Source organism: Bicyclus anynana, chromosome 23 (assembly GCF_947172395.1).
Source record: "Bicyclus anynana chromosome 23, ilBicAnyn1.1, whole genome shotgun sequence".
NCBI lineage: Eukaryota > Metazoa > Arthropoda > Insecta > Lepidoptera > Nymphalidae > Bicyclus > Bicyclus anynana.
In genome coordinates this window covers 11,622,321-11,642,875 of record NC_069105.1, presented here as the reverse complement: position 1 = coordinate 11,642,875, position 20,555 = coordinate 11,622,321, and the positions used below count along the sequence as shown (strand labels likewise).

At 38.1% G+C, this 20,555-nt stretch overlaps 1 protein-coding gene and 1 long non-coding RNA gene across 4 annotated transcripts; one reads left to right on the top strand and one right to left on the bottom strand.

Annotated features, from left to right (window-relative positions):
* The first annotated feature begins 1,337 nt into the window (after positions 1-1,337).
* LOC112056805 (uncharacterized) lies at positions 1,338-10,542 on the top strand. Of its 3 annotated transcripts, none has more exons than XR_008252060.1 (4): positions 1,338-1,529; positions 6,436-8,997; positions 9,127-9,839; positions 10,453-10,542. It is a non-coding gene; the product is annotated as an uncharacterized LOC112056805 (long non-coding RNA). The 3 variants fall into 3 exon arrangements; XR_008252059.1 differs by having other exon boundaries at positions 9,983-10,542; XR_008252058.1 differs by having other exon boundaries at positions 1,341-1,529; positions 9,127-10,542.
* Positions 10,543-13,343: 2,801 nt separating this feature from the next.
* Positions 13,344-20,352, bottom strand: LOC112047590 (uncharacterized). The gene is made up of 5 exons (XM_052888590.1): positions 19,807-20,352; positions 18,995-19,163; positions 18,114-18,207; positions 16,807-17,008; positions 13,344-13,531 (listed from the first exon to the last, which is right to left on the bottom strand). Exons 1-5 carry the CDS (start codon positions 19,869-19,871, stop codon positions 13,396-13,398), a joined length of 666 nt encoding a protein of 221 aa, XP_052744550.1. The 5' UTR covers positions 19,872-20,352; the 3' UTR covers positions 13,344-13,395.
* Between the last annotated feature and the right edge of the window lie 203 nt (positions 20,353-20,555).

The following is a 20,555-nucleotide window of genomic DNA, read 5'->3' as shown; positions in this document are numbered from 1 at the left end:
ATATCGTTTATCGACGTGCTAAATAACAACTTCTCTACTTATTAGTATGTATTATTATTATTATTATTATTATCAGCCCATTACAATGGCTTTCTACAGAGCCAGCCCTCCCTCCTTATAACGTCAAAGGTAAGTCAAAAGTCAAAGTTAAAAGTCAAAAGTAAAAGTCATTTATTTTAACTAGGCTTAGTTTATAGGAGAGGAGATAGAGCTTAGACCCACCACGCTGGTTCAAAGCTGGCTGGCGGAATTACGATTATAATGTTATATGTAACTGCAAATTAATGGCGTCTATCAGTTGTTATCACGGCTTTCTAGGCTTCCACCAGCCAGACCTGAACCATTAAGAAACCTCAATCGGCCTAGCCGGATCGAACCCAGGACCACCGTCTTGTAAATCCACCACGCATACTAGGTACTGCGCCACGGATATATACGGCCAAAAATACGGAAGTCATATACATATTAAAAAAAAATGGCAAGTATCTAAATACAATATAAAATTCAAAGATGACTGACTGACATAGCGATCTATCAATTCAGAGCCCAAACCACTGGACGGATCAGGCTGAAATTTGGTATGCAGGTAGATGTTATGACGTAGGCATTTGCTAAGAAAGGAGTTTGATCAATTTTACCCACAAGGGGATAAAATTAGTGATGGAAATTTGTACAAAAAATTGTCAATTATGCGACGATTTGGCTGAAACTTGGAATGAAAATAGATTTAACTCTGGATTAACACAAAGAGTAATTTTAATCCCGTCATTCGACGGCCTCCGTGGCGCAGTGGTGTGCGCGGTGGATTTACAAAACGGAGGTCTTGGGTTCGATCCCCGGCTGGGCCGATTGAGATTTTTCTAATTGGTCCAGGTCTGGCTGGTGGGAGGCTTCAGCTGTGCCTAGTTACCACCCTACCGACAAAAACGTATCGCCAAGCGATTTAGCGTTCCAGTACGAAGTCTTGTAGATACCGAAATGAGTGTGGATTTCATCCTACTCCTAGCAAGTTAGCCCGCTTCTATCTAATATTGCATCATCACTTCCCATAAGGTGAGATTGTAGTCAAGGGCTAACTTGTAGAGAATTAAAAAAAAATCCCGGAAAAATCCATGGTTCCCGTGGAATTTGAAAAAAACTGAATTCCACGCGGACGAAGTCGCGAGCGTCCGCTAGTTCTTTTATAAAAATAAATAGGTGATAATTTCTGTCCTACCTGGGTTCGAACTTGGGATTTTAATCCGTTGCTTACAGACAATATGCCGAGCTAAATCAGTCGCATTTCAAAAGAATACGTTTCCTATATTTGGATTGGTCCACAGCGCTCTTGGCTCTTTCAAATCTTATTTTCGTTATAACCATACAGATTAACAGACGCGTCCACTGCGGACAGTTACCGAGACTCGAGAGCTGGCATACAATAGTAATTGTTGTGTAAACAAACAAATACTTCTTAGTTCTTGATATGTGAATATACGGACACTGTTTGTGCTTGGGGCATAATGGATCGCTTGATACTGATAAGAACGGTAAGCTTTTTGAAATAATTTAATAATTATATTTAAATATAAACACGGTTTCCTACAAAGAATGGTTTCCTGGCATGCGTTGCAAAAAGTTTCAAGATCGTATCTTCAGTCTTTCCTGTAAAAAAAATCATATCTATTCCTATATTTAATAAAATTAGGCAAAACAAAAGATATTATGATATATAATTAAATACCTACCAAAGCAGAAATACTCATGGTATCCTTATGGTATTTAAATAGATAGATAAAGTATTTATTGCAAATAAAAATATATAGCGACAGATGAAAAAAAATCATATTCGGCTCACTGCTGAGCTCGAGTCTCCTCTCAGAATGAGAGGGGTTAGGCCAATAATCCACTACGCTGGCCCAATGCGGATTGACAGATTTCACACCGCAGAGAATTAAGAAAATTCTCTGGCAGGTTTTCCTTACGATGACCTCCTTTACCGTTTGAGACACGTGATATTTAATTTCTTAAAATGCAAACAACTGAAAAGTTGGAGGTGCATGCCCCGGACCGGATTCGAACCCACACTCTCCGGAATCGAAGGCAGAGGTCATATCCACTGGGCTATCACTCGCTAGTAAGCTAGTAAGTAATAAGTACATAGATAATTAAAACATGTAGATAGAGCATGAATAGTCAGAACTTCTTATTAAAATATTATTTTATAAATGTTAAACCGATTGAAACCTTTGAAACTTTATACAATATTAATCTCTGTAAGTCACCATGGTATTTCATAGTTATATGGGCTATGGTAGGGAGCCTGAGCTGACAAACTTACAGTTTTTATAAAAAGAGGGAGGTCTAGCCTGTACAGGCATACTGGCTAGACCTGCCTTTTAGACTAGAGAGCGTAATTTTTATCGACAAATGTAGACACCTCGAAATTACCACGAAATTGTTAAGACCAAAATTAATTAAGCTTCTTTAAATTAAATTATTAATTAAAATCTTAAATATTAGTTTCTACGAGGTAATTAATAAATTGGTATATTCAATGTGTAGCAACTAACATCCAATTTATTTTGTTGAGTAATACCCTAACGAGCTCGAGTTTTAATAAGTGATTCACTATGACATCCCTGTAGAAACATCTTGGGTGATTCATCATCCCACAAGCATTTATTTAGCCAGGATAATAAACTGTACTTGTCTTAGATTTACCAATCCCAAAAAAGTTCATAACGCCGCTAAGCCACTCACCATAAATATACAACCAGACTTTTTTTAATTTTATAATGTTAGCCACTCACCATCCAATAAGCCCACGTGCCTGCAGCACTAACGGCAGGGCATCCGATAAAACTGATCGTGCGTTGGTCGCGATCTGCATGACGTCCTGATCGATCATTTTTATCGGATGTCTTGCAGCGCTGCAGGCACGGTGACTTATTGGATGGTAAGTGGCTAACATAATAAAATTAAAATAAAAAACGTCTTGTTTTATAGGCGAATAGACGACAACATAGAACAACTTGGTACAGTGTGTGTGTGTTCAAAAACCTTGTAAGTCACTCATCTCATGCCCAATTTATTAATTACGCCCAAATTACTGCCACTTACCCGTGCTCCACTTTCCCGCTAAATATAGTTTTGTGGACTTCGCGTGATTATTTTTGGTTCGTTTCAAAATTTACAACACAACCCATATTATATTAGTGCAACGGTGCTGATCTTAAGCATTCACTTATAATGAGCATTCGTGCGAATGTTACAGCACGGAAAAATACGAGTACATTTTAGCGAGCATTACAACGAACAGTTCGTTATAATGCTCGTCAAAATGATGACAGAAGCTTGGCTCGGCAAAAAGGTCGAAGCAAATCAGCATACCTACCATCAACTGTAATAGCGACTCAACTGCAGACCTAAACTGAACTGCTTCGATTTTTCGTACCACGAAGTCCTATATCCGACCAATTGACGCTGTAGCGAAAAATAACCTAAACTGAGTCGCTAACGGAATCCATTCAAATGGTTTCTCGTACTATGAAGTCATCGCATATAGCATCGAATAGAATTCGCTAGTTTTCTCAAAATGTTCGTAGCAATATTTGGCTCGGCTTGTTGTTCAGTTAGACAAATATAAAAACGGTGTATGCTCGATGTTCTGTCACAAGTGAATATTCAAGTATATTTGAAAGCACCTTTAAGTATATTTGAAAGTTAGTCTGTTTAATTCAAATATTCGTCTACATAGACTAATACTATTTTTAATATTACTTAAGTCCTAATAGCTCAGTGGTAAAGGGGCGGGACTCATCACCGAGAGGTGGTTGTTCGATCCCCAATCGCTGGCCGCTAATAATTGTCATACGCACTCATAACACAGTCTTTTCTGGAGAGGGAATATTGGTCATATTATGGCAAATCATCATCATCATCATCATCATTATCAACCCATATACCGCTCACTGCTGAGCTAGAGTCTCCTCTCAGAATGAGAGGGGTTAGGCCAATAGTCCACCACGCTGGCCCAATGCGGATTAGCAGTTTGAGACACGTGATATTTAATTTCTCAAAATGCACACAAATGAAAAGTTGGAGGTGCATGCCCCGGACCGGATTCGAACCCACACTCTCCGGAATCGAAGGCAAAGGTCATATCCACTGGGCTATCACTCGCTAGTAAGCTAGTAAGTAATAAGTACATAGATAATTAAAACATGTAGATAGAGCATGAATAGTCAGAACTTCTTATTAAAATATTATTTTATAAATGTTAAACCGATTGAAACCTTTGAAACTTTATACAATATTAATCTCTGTAAGTCACCATGGTATTTCATAGTTATATGGGCTATGGTAGGGAGCCTGAGCTGACAAACTTACAGTTTTTATAAAAAGAGGGAGGTCTAGCCTGTACAGGCATACTGGCTAGACCTGCCTTTTAGACTAGAGAGCGTAATTTTTATCGACAAATGTAGACACCTCGAAATTACCACGAAATTGTTAAGACCAAAATTAATTAAGCTTCTTTAAATTAAATTATTAATTAAAATCTTAAATATTAGTTTCTACGAGGTAATTAATAAATTGGTATATTCAATGTGTAGCAACTAACATCCAATTTATTTTGTTGAGTAATACCCTAACGAGCTCGAGTTTTAATAAGTGATTCACTATGACATCCCTGTAGAAACATCTTGGGTGATTCATCATCCCACAAGCATTTATTTAGCCAGGATAATAAACTGTACTTGTCTTAGATTTACCAATCCCAAAAAAGTTCATAACGCCGCTAAGCCACTCACCATAAATATACAACCAGACTTTTTTTAATTTTATAATGTTAGCCACTCACCATCCAATAAGCCCACGTGCCTGCAGCACTAACGGCAGGGCATCCGATAAAACTGATCGTGCGTTGGTCGCGATCTGCATGACGTCCTGATCGATCATTTTTATCGGATGTCTTGCAGCGCTGCAGGCACGGTGACTTATTGGATGGTAAGTGGCTAACATAATAAAATTAAAATAAAAAACGTCTTGTTTTATAGGCGAATAGACGACAACATAGAACAACTTGGTACAGTGTGTGTGTGTTCAAAAACCTTGTAAGTCACTCATCTCATGCCCAATTTATTAATTACGCCCAAATTACTGCCACTTACCCGTGCTCCACTTTCCCGCTAAATATAGTTTTGTGGACTTCGCGTGATTATTTTTGGTTCGTTTCAAAATTTACAACACAACCCATATTATATTAGTGCAACGGTGCTGATCTTAAGCATTCACTTATAATGAGCATTCGTGCGAATGTTACAGCACGGAAAAATACGAGTACATTTTAGCGAGCATTACAACGAACAGTTCGTTATAATGCTCGTCAAAATGATGACAGAAGCTTGGCTCGGCAAAAAGGTCGAAGCAAATCAGCATACCTACCATCAACTGTAATAGCGACTCAACTGCAGACCTAAACTGAACTGCTTCGATTTTTCGTACCACGAAGTCCTATATCCGACCAATTGACGCTGTAGCGAAAAATAACCTAAACTGAGTCGCTAACGGAATCCATTCAAATGGTTTCTCGTACTATGAAGTCATCGCATAGAGCATCGAATAGAATTCGCTAGTTTTCTCAAAATGTTCGTAGCAATATTTGGCTCGGCTTGTTGTTCAGTTAGACAAATATAAAAACGGCGAATGCTCGATGTTCTGTCACAAGTGAATATTCAAGTCTATCAGCACCCTTAAGTATATTTGAAAGTTAGTCTGTTTAATAGGTTTCTCTATTCAAATATTCGTCTACATAGACTAATACTATTTTTAATATTATTTAAGTCCCAATAGCTCAGTGGTAAAGGCGCAGGACTCATCGAGAGCTGGTGGTTCAATCCCCAATCGCTGGCCGTTAATAATTGTCGTACCCACTCATAACACAGTCTTTTCCGGAGAGGGAATATTAGTCATATTATTCATCATCATCATCATCATCATTATCAACCCGTATACCGCTCACTGCTGAGCTAGAGTCTCCTCGCAGAATGAGAGGGGTTAGGCCAATTTAGTCCACCACGCTGGCCCAATACGGATTGGCAGACTTCACACACGCAGAGAATCAATTATCTGGTGTGCAGGTTTCCTCACGATGTTTTCCTTCACCGTTTGAGACACGTGATATTTAATTTCTCAAAATGCACACAAATGAAAAGTTGGAAGTGCATGCCCCGGACCGGATTCGAATCCACACCCTCCGGAATCGGAGGCAGAGGTCATATCCACTGGGCTATCACGGCTCTCATTAGGTATATTATGGCAAATATACTTTAAAAAAAATAGAATATACAGACTACCGAACATAGAACTTCCACCTTTTCGGGAGTCTAATATTCCAATATTCAGAAACCGAATGATGCACGAAAATGAACCAATACATTTATTTCATTTCAGATTGCCCTGTTGCTATTTATAATGGCGGCGGTGAGTGACGTCACGGGATTCATTCTACCGACCTCCACCAAAACTGGACACGAAAACGACACTAAACAAATATCAGAGGACTATGTGAAATATAGTTACATTATAACCACATATTTGTAACATTGTGTAGAAAGTAGTCCAGACAATATTTAGTTTATTTGAGTGTTTGTAGAGAATAGGTAACAAAATAGTGGACCGATTTTAACCATTTATTCATTAACTAGCTGACACCGCGCGGTTTCACCCGCGTGGTTGCCGTTTCCGTGGGAGTACGGGATAATACATAGCCTATAGCCTTCCTCGATAAATGGGCTATCTAACATTGAAAGATTTTTTCAAATCGGACCCGTAGTTCCTGAATTGCGTTCAATTAAACAAACTTTTCAGCTTTATAATATTAGTATAGATACAAAGCTACATTATCAGCGAGTAATTTAGGCTATATTTTATATCCGTATTCCCACGGGAACGGGAACTACGTGGGTGAAATTGCGCGGCGTTTGCTTGTATAATAAAATTAATGTACGTATTTATTGCATAACAATGATGACCTAACGACCTACCTAATGTCAGCCACTGACGATCAAGTAAGCTCACATGCCTGCAGGGCTAACGGCTTGATGTGAGCTTACTTGATCGTCAGTGGCTGACACAATCATTCTAAACTCAAACCAATTACCATAAACACGACTCGCAAAAGGTTACCCTTCTGTCAAAATTATATTTTGATCATGATCATGAAACTGCGTCTACAGAATCGATGTTTCATTGTGTTAAAATTACACTTGTGTGTATAACGATTTGTGTGTAGTGTTCCTTACACACAGGATATATTTATTGGTGTTAATATATGTAAATATTTTCGATGTGTGAGTTTACCTCGCCCCTCTCAAAAAAAACAAACAATTTTGTTGGTGAATTTTAGTGCGATACAAGTCCAATAGAAGGTAATTGGTCTGAGGAGGTCTCATCTATATAAATATATCTATGTACCAGTGGCGAAGGATAGAATTTTGACGAAGGTAAGCCGTCCCAAAGATACAAACTGCGGTTTCTCATACAAATAATCATTACAATAATGAACATGTAGGTATTTAAAATTTGATTTTAAAAGGTAACCCGACGAGAATTGACCTGTATGGATTCTTCGCCGCTGCTATGTACCTAAGGCAGTTTTATTTATTTTCAATGTGAAGAACAGCAACTAATTATTAATATTATTACAAGTATAGAGCATTAGGGAGCAAGGGTCAAGGAATATGTTGACATTTGTAACTATGTTTAATTAATATATGTATGACTTTGTACCTACTATTGCAATGTGACTGATTCAAACTGGCCTGTGATGTAAATAAATAATATTGTGTACATATATTTTGTGTAATTTACTCATCATAGTACAGAATTAGGCGGCCGATTATTTTGACGGCCTCTGTGGCGCAGTGGTATGCGCCGTGGACTTACAAGGCGAAGATCCTGGGTTCGATCCCCGGCTGGGCCGATTGAGGTTTTCTTAATTGGTCCAGGTCTGGCTGGTGGGAGGCTTCGGTCGTGGCTAGTTACCACCCTACCGATAAAGACGTACCGCCAAGCGATTTAGCGTTCCGGTACGATGTCGTGTGAAAACCGAAAGGAGTGTGGATTTTCATCCACCTCCTAACAAGTTAGCCCGCTTCCATCTTTAATTGCATCTTCACTTACCATCAGGTGAGATTGTAGTGGGCTTACTTGTAAAGAATAAAAAAAAAAAGGTTCGATTCCCGAAAAAAACTTCCTATAGCTATATATTTATGATAGCCTTAGTCTACTGAGGAAATTGATGTAAAGGTCTAAAGGAAAGTCATCGCAGCAGAAAAACATTGTAAAAGTATTTAGAGTGATATAATCAAGGGCATGACATCGAAAACTGTAATGATAACACTTAGTTTATAGTCTGGCAAGTTCGGTGATGAAACCCCCATGATATGCGGGCGACGGGGGAAAAGACGGCTTGAGCGTGAAATCGTGCGTGCGGGGAAGTGAGATGCATCAGTCGTGGGCTTTTCATTCATCACTACACGCCCCCGGCCTGCGCGGACCATCGGGAGTGTTACGAACGAAGTTTCCAAGCTATAGCAAATATAGCAATCACTCAGATACACATATAATAATATTATGTTTCTGTATAGCTGACAGTCTTTTTAAACACCAACGCACCTATCCAAGACTGTCTACAACAACCAACGCAAAGCCGTCATAATAAAATAGAGAATCTATTAATAGATGTATGTAAAATAATGATTTTATCAAATGCATTTGACCATTCCATTATTTTCCAATATTCCTTGAAAAAGCTTTTAGGTAATAGTTTTCTATATAAATCATTATATCAAAAGAATTTGTCAGAATCAAGTAATCACCTATAATCACCATAATACTAGACTATAATATAAAACATGTCTCGTTTTTTCTTACATTATTCATTCAGACACCATTTATTTTAAGTGATTCGAACAATTCGCAAAAGTTTAACAAAAAATGTCCTTACTCGTGGTAAGTCTATAATTATGTTTGTTGTTTAGTCATTCTACTATTAGAAGTTTAAGAAAAAGTTGTTCCGTAATAGTTTTTTACTAGAATGTAAGACAATTGATAAAACGAAATTATTTTATTATTTTTCAGTATTGTGTTTTATGGCTATATAGCGGCATCGTTTTTGGAGAAAATGTTATCCATACTGAATCAAAAATTGGCAAAAGTTTAGATGGTATATTAGATATTAATGAAACAGGAGGAATAAAATCTGAACCCAAAGATGACAATGATAAAAGTCATATTATAATGAAATATGTACAAGAAAACGCAAATGAAAAAACATCAGAAAATATAATAGATAATACCATAGATGTGCCTGTAAACATTATGACAATAATATCTAAAGGAAAAACAGGAAATACAAATGGTCATGAGAGAAAAAACGTACAAGACCTCCCTGTACTAGTGACAGAAAACACTAAAAATAAGCCAGAAAATACAGCAACAACGTTGTTAAGTAGTTCTGACCAAAAAGACACAGATGTACAACTAAAAGGTGAAAGTAACAAAACTTTAAATGATGTAGCTAATAATAAGATTATATCCATAGAAAAAGATAACATCAGAAAACGTAACACCAGAGCTACAAATGACGAATCAATGGTTGCAAATAACAATAATTTATTAAGTCTTTTGCTGGATATAATAAATGGACTCATGCAATTCAGTCCTTTAAGTTTATCACAGCAAAGCTTCGATATGGTGTCAAAGATTTTCGAATCATTTTTAGCAGTAATTTTTGGACCTAACATACATATTCTCTGGCCGATACTTGCCAGAGTAATTGTTACGTTTGTTAAGTAAGTAAATTAATTTAACGCAACGCTTTAGTACTTTCTACTATCACTTAATTACATACTCGTAGTTTTTCGTTTCACCTGATGGTTGTAGAAAGGTTACATCATCATCATTATTTTTATGTTGTAAATTTTGTTTTAACTAGCTGACTCGAAAAACTTTGGGATGGACAACCCTTATTCATTAAAGGAGAATGGAAAATATATGTTTGCCAATCTCAGATCTACCCGATATGCACACAAAACTTCATAATAATCGGACCAGCCATTTCAAAACAACCGCCGCGCCGCGACACGAGAAATTTATATATTAGATTTTTAGCAATTAATTTATTTTTATTTTTATATAGATTGATTTTTTTACTACACGTATTGTTGTTATTGTAAAGAATAAGACTGATTTAGTAGACATTATTTTTTACATTTTATAAAAATAAAAACAATACATTAGAATAGAAACCTGTCAATAGAAACGTGGCAACTAAAATAATTATGAATTATTATTGTGAAACTATTTTTTACGATTAAGCGTGAATGCTGTGTGATTAAATAATGCTTTATAATTTTATAATGTTTTGAATAATAATTATATTAATTGTATTTCATCGTTTTTCAGATTACTGACGTGATAAGGCTACACATTTTAAAAAGTTTGGATATACATATAAATAAAAGTGCAGACCCGAGGATCTGTCCTTGAAAAGTCTTTGGTACATAGACTCAACGAAAGAATTCGATTTGGCTTTGCTCTAAGCTTATTTTCTTTTTCAAGAATAATAATTAAGTTTACGATAGAGCTAACCAGTTCATTTAAAAATCATCAGCTCTTTCTCAATTAAAGTCATCAAGAATTAACAAGGTGACCTCCAATGATACGTAGTAGATCTTCTTCTTTCCTGGGCCTGGGCCACTAGGTGTAGGCAATCCTGTAGCGTATTTATACAAAACCTGTCTTTGTAAAATAGTCGAAGTTATTCCAAACCATACCAAACACGATGCGTTGCGGCGCCGCATTGCAAAAATTTCACCGTATCAGCGGGCACACGAGCGGTGCGGCACCGCAACGATGTTAAGTCGCAGCAGCGCCGTACGAGCGTTGGATATGTTGTTTTATAGTAAAGTTGACACGTATAGACAACTGAGCGGTGCCGCTCCGACGTCGCAACGCATTCACCCCTCCCCGCCTCGTCTCGGCGGTTGCGAGTACGGTGCGGCGCCGCATCGCAAAAATTTCACCCTATCAGCGGGCACACGAGAGGTTGGACAGCGTTGGATAGGTTGATAATAAAGTAAAGTTGTAAGTAAAGTCGGATAGCTGAGCGGTACCGCTCAGGCGCCGCAACGCCTCTTACGATGTGAATCAAAATGCAATAATAATAATAATGCTATAATATACGAGTATGTAGTTATTAAGTATTTATTCTTACAAGTAATAAAATAAATTTAAATGATAAATCGTAGTTTTAGTATTGAAATCATTGACCATTTACTATAATATTCATAATCATCATCATATTCACCGAAGGACGTCCACTGCAAGACAGACCTTTTATTTTGTAGGGACTCCCAAATATTACGTCATTCCACCACCTTAAGAGTTGGGACCCCAACATATTATTAAACACGAAATATTCCTGCTTAACTAACTAATCGACCTATACCTACAGACTCTATACTATTTTATAGAACGATCATAAATTCGCATGTCGTTTACTATTTCTAATAAATTCTCGGTCTCAAACCATCGATAACTGCATACAAAATTAGTTTTGTCTGTTTTTAGTGAGCCATTTTACTATAAAGGTTTTTAAAAAATCCGCTAGGAACAGCACCGGGGTGCGATACAAATCGGACATAAGACCGTCAAATTATAGTAAGCGACACTTTATCACGTCAAGCAACCAGGAGGTTTTTTTTTATTTATAAGTTAGCCCTTGACTACAATCTCACCTGATGGTAAGTGATGATGCAGTCTAAGATGGAAGTGGGCTAACTTGTCAGGAAGAGGATGAAAATCCACACCCCTTTTCGGTTTCTACACGACATCAAACCGGAACGCTAAATCGCTTGGCGGTACGTCTCCCACCAGCCAGACATGGACCAATTAAAAAAATCTCAATCAGCCCAGCCGGGGATCGAACCCAGGACCTCCGTTTTGTAAATCCGCCGCGCATTCCACTGCGCCACGGAGGCCGTCAAAAAAGTCGATTCTGTTTCTTTTTGAAGCGGTTGTACATTTGATATACATCGACAAGTATGCATATCGATATTCCTGTATTCCTGTACGCGCCTATTTCGGGTTCACATCACATCCACAACGCAACGTTAATTCAAACTTTGACGTTATCAGTTTTTGTGTGAAAATTGGTATGCTGTAACTCTCATGGTTACCTATTAGGTGCCTCATAGGGATAGCGATTCTTTCGAAAACAATTCGATTTTTTAATCGATTCGAATCGTAACCAGATAAATATAATAAATAAATTGAGTTTTAAAAGCTCTATTTTTCCTAGTTTGCTTATGCAGTGTAAATATTTTAAAAGAAACAAGATACATAAACGTAACGTAACTTGAAAAATCGATTCGCAAAAAAAGCAAGATTTATTCCTATAAGATCGATATTTTTTTTCAAATTTGCTAGTATTTATATAATATATAATTCCATTTTATGAAATACAAGATACGTTAACCGTAACGTAACCTAATAAATCTATTTGCGAAAAATTGATTATATTTTTATCAAGTTTACTTAGTTATGCAATGTATATAATATAATTCCATTTAATAAAAACAAGATAGGTCTAAACCAGAGGTTCCCAAACTTTTTTTTCTCATAGACCACTTTCAAATTGAACTGGTTCTGGTGGACCCTCTGCTAAATTTCTACCCAAAACTCGGCAAACAATGTTATTACATTCGTCTATGGAAAATTTTGTTACAGCTGAAACATCATCATAAAATAAGAGTTTTCAAAAAGAAAGGGAGAATTGGTGACTTAATTAATTGATTGTGCTGTGAGTGGACGACGAAAAGTAAAATTGTCCAGCCAACTTTAATTTTTGATTTCTGATGACAGCACAAGGAAGCAATAAATTCACAATTATTTCCCCATTCGGTATGAAACCAGATAAATATTCGTGGACCCCCGACTGCGAATCGTGAACCCCTATTTTTATGTCACACCAAGGTGGACCCCCGCAGAGTCGTCTGGGGGTCTTGGGTCACAGGGGGTCACCTGGACTACTTTAATTTTGCCCATGATGCTTACTTGAGTTTATTATTAACTATTAATAAGGTTAAAATTTCGAAACGTAACTTTGTACCGGTGTGAATATTTAAGCAACACCCCTATAAAGGTCGTTCAGACATCAACATCAAATCCAAAGTGAGAAGTATTAGAAACCCGAATGCCAATGTAAAAAAAAATACTCATTGAGGTTAATTAATCTACCTAAATGTTCCAGCTTATCTAATAGCTAGTCTAAAAAAAAACGAAATATACCTTCCCTTAATTTATTTTTGTTTCCAAAATAAAACCAAATTAACAAAACATTCTGGATTATACACAGTTATCATCTGCCCTTCTCCGTGTAGATGGCATCGGTTCTTTGAATCTCTGCATCGATCTCCAGCAAGCTTTAGCCGAAGCACTGTAAGTGTCCATGTATTCTGTTCTTCCAGGAAACTCCGTAAACCTGCATTAATATAATAGTAGGTAGTTAAACATGGCAACATATAAAAACTATCTCATAGTTAGCGACCGATGAGGTCCATAGTTAGTCGCTAACTATGGACCTCATCGGACTTTAACTTCGTGACTCGCTGAGCTTGCCTGTCGGTGACTTTTGTCTATGCGGCTATCCTCATTTCTGATTCGACCACACAGACAAACTCCAAGCATATGCTATGCGCAGTTAAAGTGGCAATGAGAGAGGGAAATAATTTGATGATAACAGAAACTTCTCTATCTGCCGTATTGAATTTTTTAGTAATATAATTATAAAATGTTTACTTATAAAATTATTGTAAAGATGTAAATTTTAAATGGTGAAATTGTCATTTGAATCATTAAATACTTAATAAATAATTTGCATGCCAAATTGGCAAGATACATTTACCATCTACATCTACCGACCACCTGTTTATATAATGCATGTATCTGCAAATAAATAAATTGATTGATTTATAGATTGAAAAAAATTTACTACCTACCTATCTGTCTGTCTGTCTATCTATTTATCTATCAATCTATCGATCTATCTAATATATATTCTCTCAAGGGATATATGCAGCGATCGTAGCAAGTGACGAACGTGGTCTCTGCTACCCCTACGGGAATTACACGAGATGATTTACGTATGTAGACGTATGATGTACTTGTATGTAGATGTATGTGCAGCGCCGGACCGAGGTAAATTTTAGAATGGAGCGAGATCCAATTATGGCGCCTTTCCTGTTTGCTCCTAACATTATATACTAGGGACGTTTGAAAAGTTCGTAGCCTAACGTATAGCGGAATGTCATACATTTTTAACCGACTTCAAAAAAAAGGAGGAGGTTTCTCAATTCGACCGTTCGATTTCGATTCGATTCAAGCCGTTTAAATCATAAAGATTTTAACTGGATTTTCAGACACTTCTTTCAGATACGGCTTTAATTAACACAGCACTAACTTGGTACCGCCTTCAAACTGATCAGAAGATAGCACATACGATGTTATGTTTCGCTTTTAATTTAATGAAAACTTTTTTATGATATAGTAGTATATCATAAAGTGCGCGCGTTTTTTGCGCTTAGGTAAAATGCCCAGTCATAGTCACAGTCGGAAGCCCTATTAAAAACCCCCGGCCGAAGGCCGGTAAAGAATAAAGTTCGCGGCCGAAGGCCGCGCGTTTTTTGCGCTTAGGTAAAATGCCCAGCCATAGCCACGGTCGAAAGCCCTATTACAAACCCCCGGCCGAAGGCCGCTGTACAATAAAGTTCGCGTTTTTTGCTATATATCCGATCTTAATGAAACAAAGCCTATATGTTGCCCTAAACTATGCTTAATCTATTTGTGAAATCCACATCAAAATCCGTCCAGTAGCACCAGAGAATAGCGCGAACATTCAGACAGAAGGACAGACAGACAGACAGACAGACAAACAGACAGACAGACAGACAAGAAATTAAAAAAAATGTTTTCGTATTCAATTGCTCATTTCTAATTGCCCTAACTTAATTTTAGTTAAATTTGGGCAAAGTACAGACACTCGATTTCTACTCTTTTATTATAGTATAGATAGATAGATAGATAGATAGATTGACTTTTAGGAAGATAGCTGACACTTTTGGCATCTCAACAGAAGGCAAACATCACATAATCGCCTTGGCTTCTTTGTGTTGAACAAATACGCGATCGACTGACGAATTTTCGCAACTGCTTGGAGTTGTTTGAGGCAGATACTTTTTTGTATGTTTTGTGACCATGGTTAAAACCTGAATATATTACTTTAACTCCAGAAACAAAAGTACAGTCTAAAAAGTGGACACGACCAGGATCCAATGTTCCAAAAAGCAGAAGCGGTTTTGCGTGTTGCAAAAGTAATGGTCTTAGTTTTTTGAGATTCGCGGGATGTAATTACGGTGGATTACTAAAAAAAGGCGTAAATATAAACTCTGCTTAGTAGTGAAATCTGCTGCGATGTTTCAGAGGACATATTAAAGAAAAATGGCCATGATCATTGAGAAGTAAAGTTTTGTTTCATCAGGGTAATTTAGAATTCTTACCTTACCACCATATTCATATGATCTAGTCTCTCCATCATCGAATTTTATCTATTTCCGAAGCTAAAAAAGCACTTATCGAGTTCAAAATTTTTATGAAAGTGGTCTATGCATTTTCTAAGAGTTTAAAGAAAAAAAATAGCTATTATAGAAATGTTTCCAGGCCAACAAAATAAGTGTATTGAGCTCTAAATAAAGTTGAAAAATAACATAACTAAAAAATTATAGCTTTGTAGTTTCCTGGTTTACTTAGGCTACGAACTTATGGAACGCGAAGATTTTGACCATACTCAGGCCAATTGAAAATCAGGCACGATACCGTCTCTCGATCACGTAGTGCCCGGGTGCAATCATCACCCTAGCGCCCACTAGTACCTATAGAACCCGCGCGGCGAGTGGCGCTTGGGCGCCCCTGAGATCGCGGCACCCGGGTGTAACGCACCCCATGCACTACAGGTAAAGACTCTTCTAGCTCACGTAGCGCCCGGGTGCAATCATCACCGTAGCGCCCCCTAGTACCTATAAAACCCGCGCGGCGAGTGGCGGTTGGGCGCCCCTGAGATCGCGACATTCGGGTGTAACGCACCCCCTGCACTATAAGTAAAGACTCTCTAGCTCACGCAGCGCCCGGGTGCAATCATCACCATAGCGCCCTCTATTACCTGTATATACCCGGGTTAAAATCAACGCACTCCCTGCACCATAGGTAAAGAAAGACGCCTCTACTAGAAGTAAATTCGCGCACGTCGCGTTCATCTCTTCGCAATAAATTTCTTTTCGATCTTGTCTTTACCATTTCGGCGCCCCCTAGGATTTGGCGCCTGGAGCGACCGCTCCGTTCGCCGTATGGACGGTCCGGCCCTGTGTATGTGGTACCTACTTATTTCAAAGATAATGCAACTATACTGCAGCCTTTCTTGATGAGTACTGTTTACCGACAAAGAAATTAGAATGAAGGTAGAAATCGCATTTCATTTCATGACTTATTTATTTTAGATTATATATAATTGATTTATAAAATGTTTTATATAATATTTTAACCGTATCTAATCGTTATAAGCTTATTAATCAAGTTTAATTTCATTAATTTAAGAACAATTTAATTATAATTGTTATTAGTTGTGAAATGACTAGTGATTTATACCCTCATTTTTAATTTGTTTGTTGGTAAACAGTATACATCAAGGATGTAGTAAAAACTTACCATGTTTGTATAGCCTGAGGAGAAACACCGGTATGGACTGGCCCAGGGGGGTTGATGGTGGGACGAACAGTGGGGGGTTTATCCGTGAAGTGGGTGGGGTCTTTGTAGCAGCGCAGCATTCCGAGACGCTGACTCTCCCGGGGTATAGGAGCGCTCGACTGTGACGCTGCCACTATTGCTCGGTAGTCCGATGTAGGGAATGCTTAAAAATTGATAATTTATTTATTCCAAGTCTATTAAGTTAGTTGTTTACAACATCGATATAAATCGTTAGATGGGCCCCTCCATATTAAAGAACGCCTAATTTTATGTCATTACCAAAAGACGTGCACGCACATCCTTAGTACGTAACAAGCGCATACTGTGAGTGGACGTGGACTTGATAAAATATTTACTGTTTTTTCTTATTTTAATTCGTTAATTATGCCTTCGTGTTCATTTTGGAAGTGTAAAAATACAAGCCTCAATATGAATAAAGAGAAATGTGTTACGAGTGATGACATACTCAATGTGCGAAACCAATGACAATTCCGCGACGCGTTGAGGCCCATCTAACGATCTACGACCGATGGTTTATAAGTACCTTTGAAACTTCAAGCTATGTTGCTATGGTTGTGATTAATTAAAATCGAAAGGTTCGAAAGGCATTTTGGTCCGAAAATAAGGGGGTATATTCGAAGCAAGGTGCATTTTTCTAACTTTGATTTCCAAATTTTAGCTTTTTTAATTTAACAAATGTATTCCATTTATACCTCAATAGTTCTAAATAAACAATCTAGATACTAATATTATTATAGACAAGTAAAGTTTGTAAATAAGTCAAGTTGTAGAGGTAATCTCTGGTTATATACTCAAAGGCACAATTATCCGCCTACTTTAATATATTCGCGTAATATTAAAGCGGGCGGATAATTGTGCCTCTGAGTACAGTAAGAGATTTTGAAAATTCTTTAGCCAATAGAAAGCCAGCCGAATCTTTTACTTCGCGAAGCAATGGGCGGGTAACATAATTCCAAGAGCCGATGGACGTTGGGGTCCAAAGGTCCAAAGGTACGACCCCGTACTACAAAGAGCGGTGTTGGTGGACCACCCAACCCCAGGTGGACTGACGACATCAAACGAGTCGCAGGGATTCGCTGGATGCAGGCGGCCTATGTCCTGCAGTGGACGTCTATCGGCTGATATGATGATGATGATGTATAAGCCACTTTATTCGTGAGCAATTTCATCCCCATATTTCCACGGAAAGGGGAAATTACCCGTTTGAAATTGCGAGGCGTGTGCTAAATTAATGTTCTGAGACTTACATCGTTTTTTGTATGTCTCCTGGTAAATTGTCAACATTTTGCTATCAAGATCATCGCAGGGATGATCCAAAATGTCATTTGTTACGTCGACCATCTAGAAGTTAAAGAGTAAGACATATATTATCATTTATCGCTGCTTCTGTACTGTCCAAGGGATGCGCGATTTATCTTTGGGATGTAATCTAGAATATTGTGTAAGTATATATACATAGTTCGAAGAGCCGATGGACGTTAGGGCCCCAAAGTGCTGGAATGACGACCCCGCACTAGTAAGCGCAGTGTTGGCCGACCCCCCACCAGGTGGACTGACGACATCAAGCGAGTCGCAGGGATTCGCTGGATGCAGGTGGCTCAGTATTGTGATGTTTGGAAGTCCCTACAAACTGTCCAGAGTCTTGCAGTGCGATTGTAAAATGGTGGGGGTGGCACGACCTCAAATTACATATATTATACGTACCTACATTCTCTGATATTCTGGAGGTCATATCAATGTCCAATCCATTGATGATGATGATGACATAGATGTAATAAAAAGTCAATGATGCACCCCAATGATACCAGTTCGCTTAAAAATGTGTACACGCCGACACGTGATAGATGCACAATGAAGACAGACGGCCTTTATTTCCTTTAAGGAAATGCACTTCACACTCACACATTGATACCCGGCGCCATATATGGTTCTAGTAGTTTGACAACGAGATGATACAGTCTGTATGCATATTTTATAAGTCTAAGTGTGATGATGATACGTACACGTACGTGGCACAACTTCTGTTCCTTGTCTACCGGTGCCGGGCGGACTGTGGGCCGAGCTTCGTGGCTGGGTGGCTCGCATGGTCTGGAGATACCACAATGTCCTATTTGATGATGATACCAACCTGCCGTCTCAGCAGTTCATAGTCGTGGCACAGCTTCTGTTCCTTGTCCAACAACTGCTTGTACTGCTCTATACGCGGCTCGTACGAGTGAGCGTCGCAATGGCAGTACGGCGCTACTGGCGCCGGGCGAACTGTGGGCCTAGCGTCTGGGCTTGGCGGCTCACATGGTCTGGAGGTAACAATGTACAATCAAATGACATTAATTATCATCAGCCTATTTTAATAGACCCTTTACAGGACCACTGATATACTGGCATGGCTCGGCGAGTCGCGAAGCTGAAGTGGCAATAGGAAGGCTATATTGGTTTTTTTGTCCCGAATAATGGCGCCCACGTACTGGAAAGCGCAGTGTTGGTCGACCCCCTACTAGGTGGACCGAGGACATCAAGCGTTTTGCAGGGAGCCGCTGGATGCTGGTGTTTGAGACAATGGCGTTTGAAAGTCTATACAAAAGGTCATGTCTAGCAGTGGATGTCCATTGGCTAATAAGTATGATGATGATGATTACAAGGCCATGAATAGTGTCTCATATCAGGCAAATCTATAGCTTGGCAACATCGTTCGTAACACTCCCGATGGTCCGTGCGGGCCGGGGGCGTGTAGCGATGAATGAAGTGAGGTGCATTAGTCGTGGATTTTCCACAACTGATGCACCTCACTTCCCCGCTCAGTCTTTCCTCCCGTCGCCCGCATATCATGGGATATATTGCCAGACTATATTATAATTCTTACTCACTTATCTAGGCACAATGCAACCCGTCAAAGTGTAGCTGAAATCAGTTGAAGTCGTCAAAAAATACAATTAAACTTACTTTCCTACAATAGGCTTTGGAAAAGGCCACGTGTACTCAATGTTTGTTGTTGTGTTGAAATCCATTTTCTCTTAGTTTAACTGATATTTCATCGATAATTTGAATTCAAATTATTATAATATGTAGGTAGTTGTAGAAATTACATTTTAGAGGGTATATAACCCATAGAGATACACGTTTCAAGTTAATATATAAAGTTAATATTTTTTAAATTTACAATTACTACTTTTGCTAAATGACACCCTACATAATTTAATACAGCTTTTGAAGCCAAAAATTTGAGTTGCACTAGAATTTCTTCAATGAGGGAAGATAAAAACATTTTGATGTTTTTTTTTTCTTTTTTTAAACAAAATGTCTAGATTAGACATTAGCAGTCACATCACGAATTTTTAAAGTCATTATGTTTTTTTGAATTTAAAAATAATTAACTTTACTAAGTTTTATATACACTGTGCATTTAGATATAACACTACCCCCGTAAATAAAAGTAAGTAACGTTGTAGTAGTAACGGCAAAGTAGATTTGGATTTGATTTTCTGTACCGACTTGTAAATCTATGTGATTTACCACGAAACACATTTCATGTAGCACGGATTCTATATAACTAAGTACCAATATTACTTATTTTGTTGCAATAAATTTATGTGATTTTCACAAAACCAAATGTCCAATGTTCAGAGCTACATGTATCGTGTCAAAGCACCTTTGATTTTACTAGCAACATTTTTACGAGGGGCAATTCATAC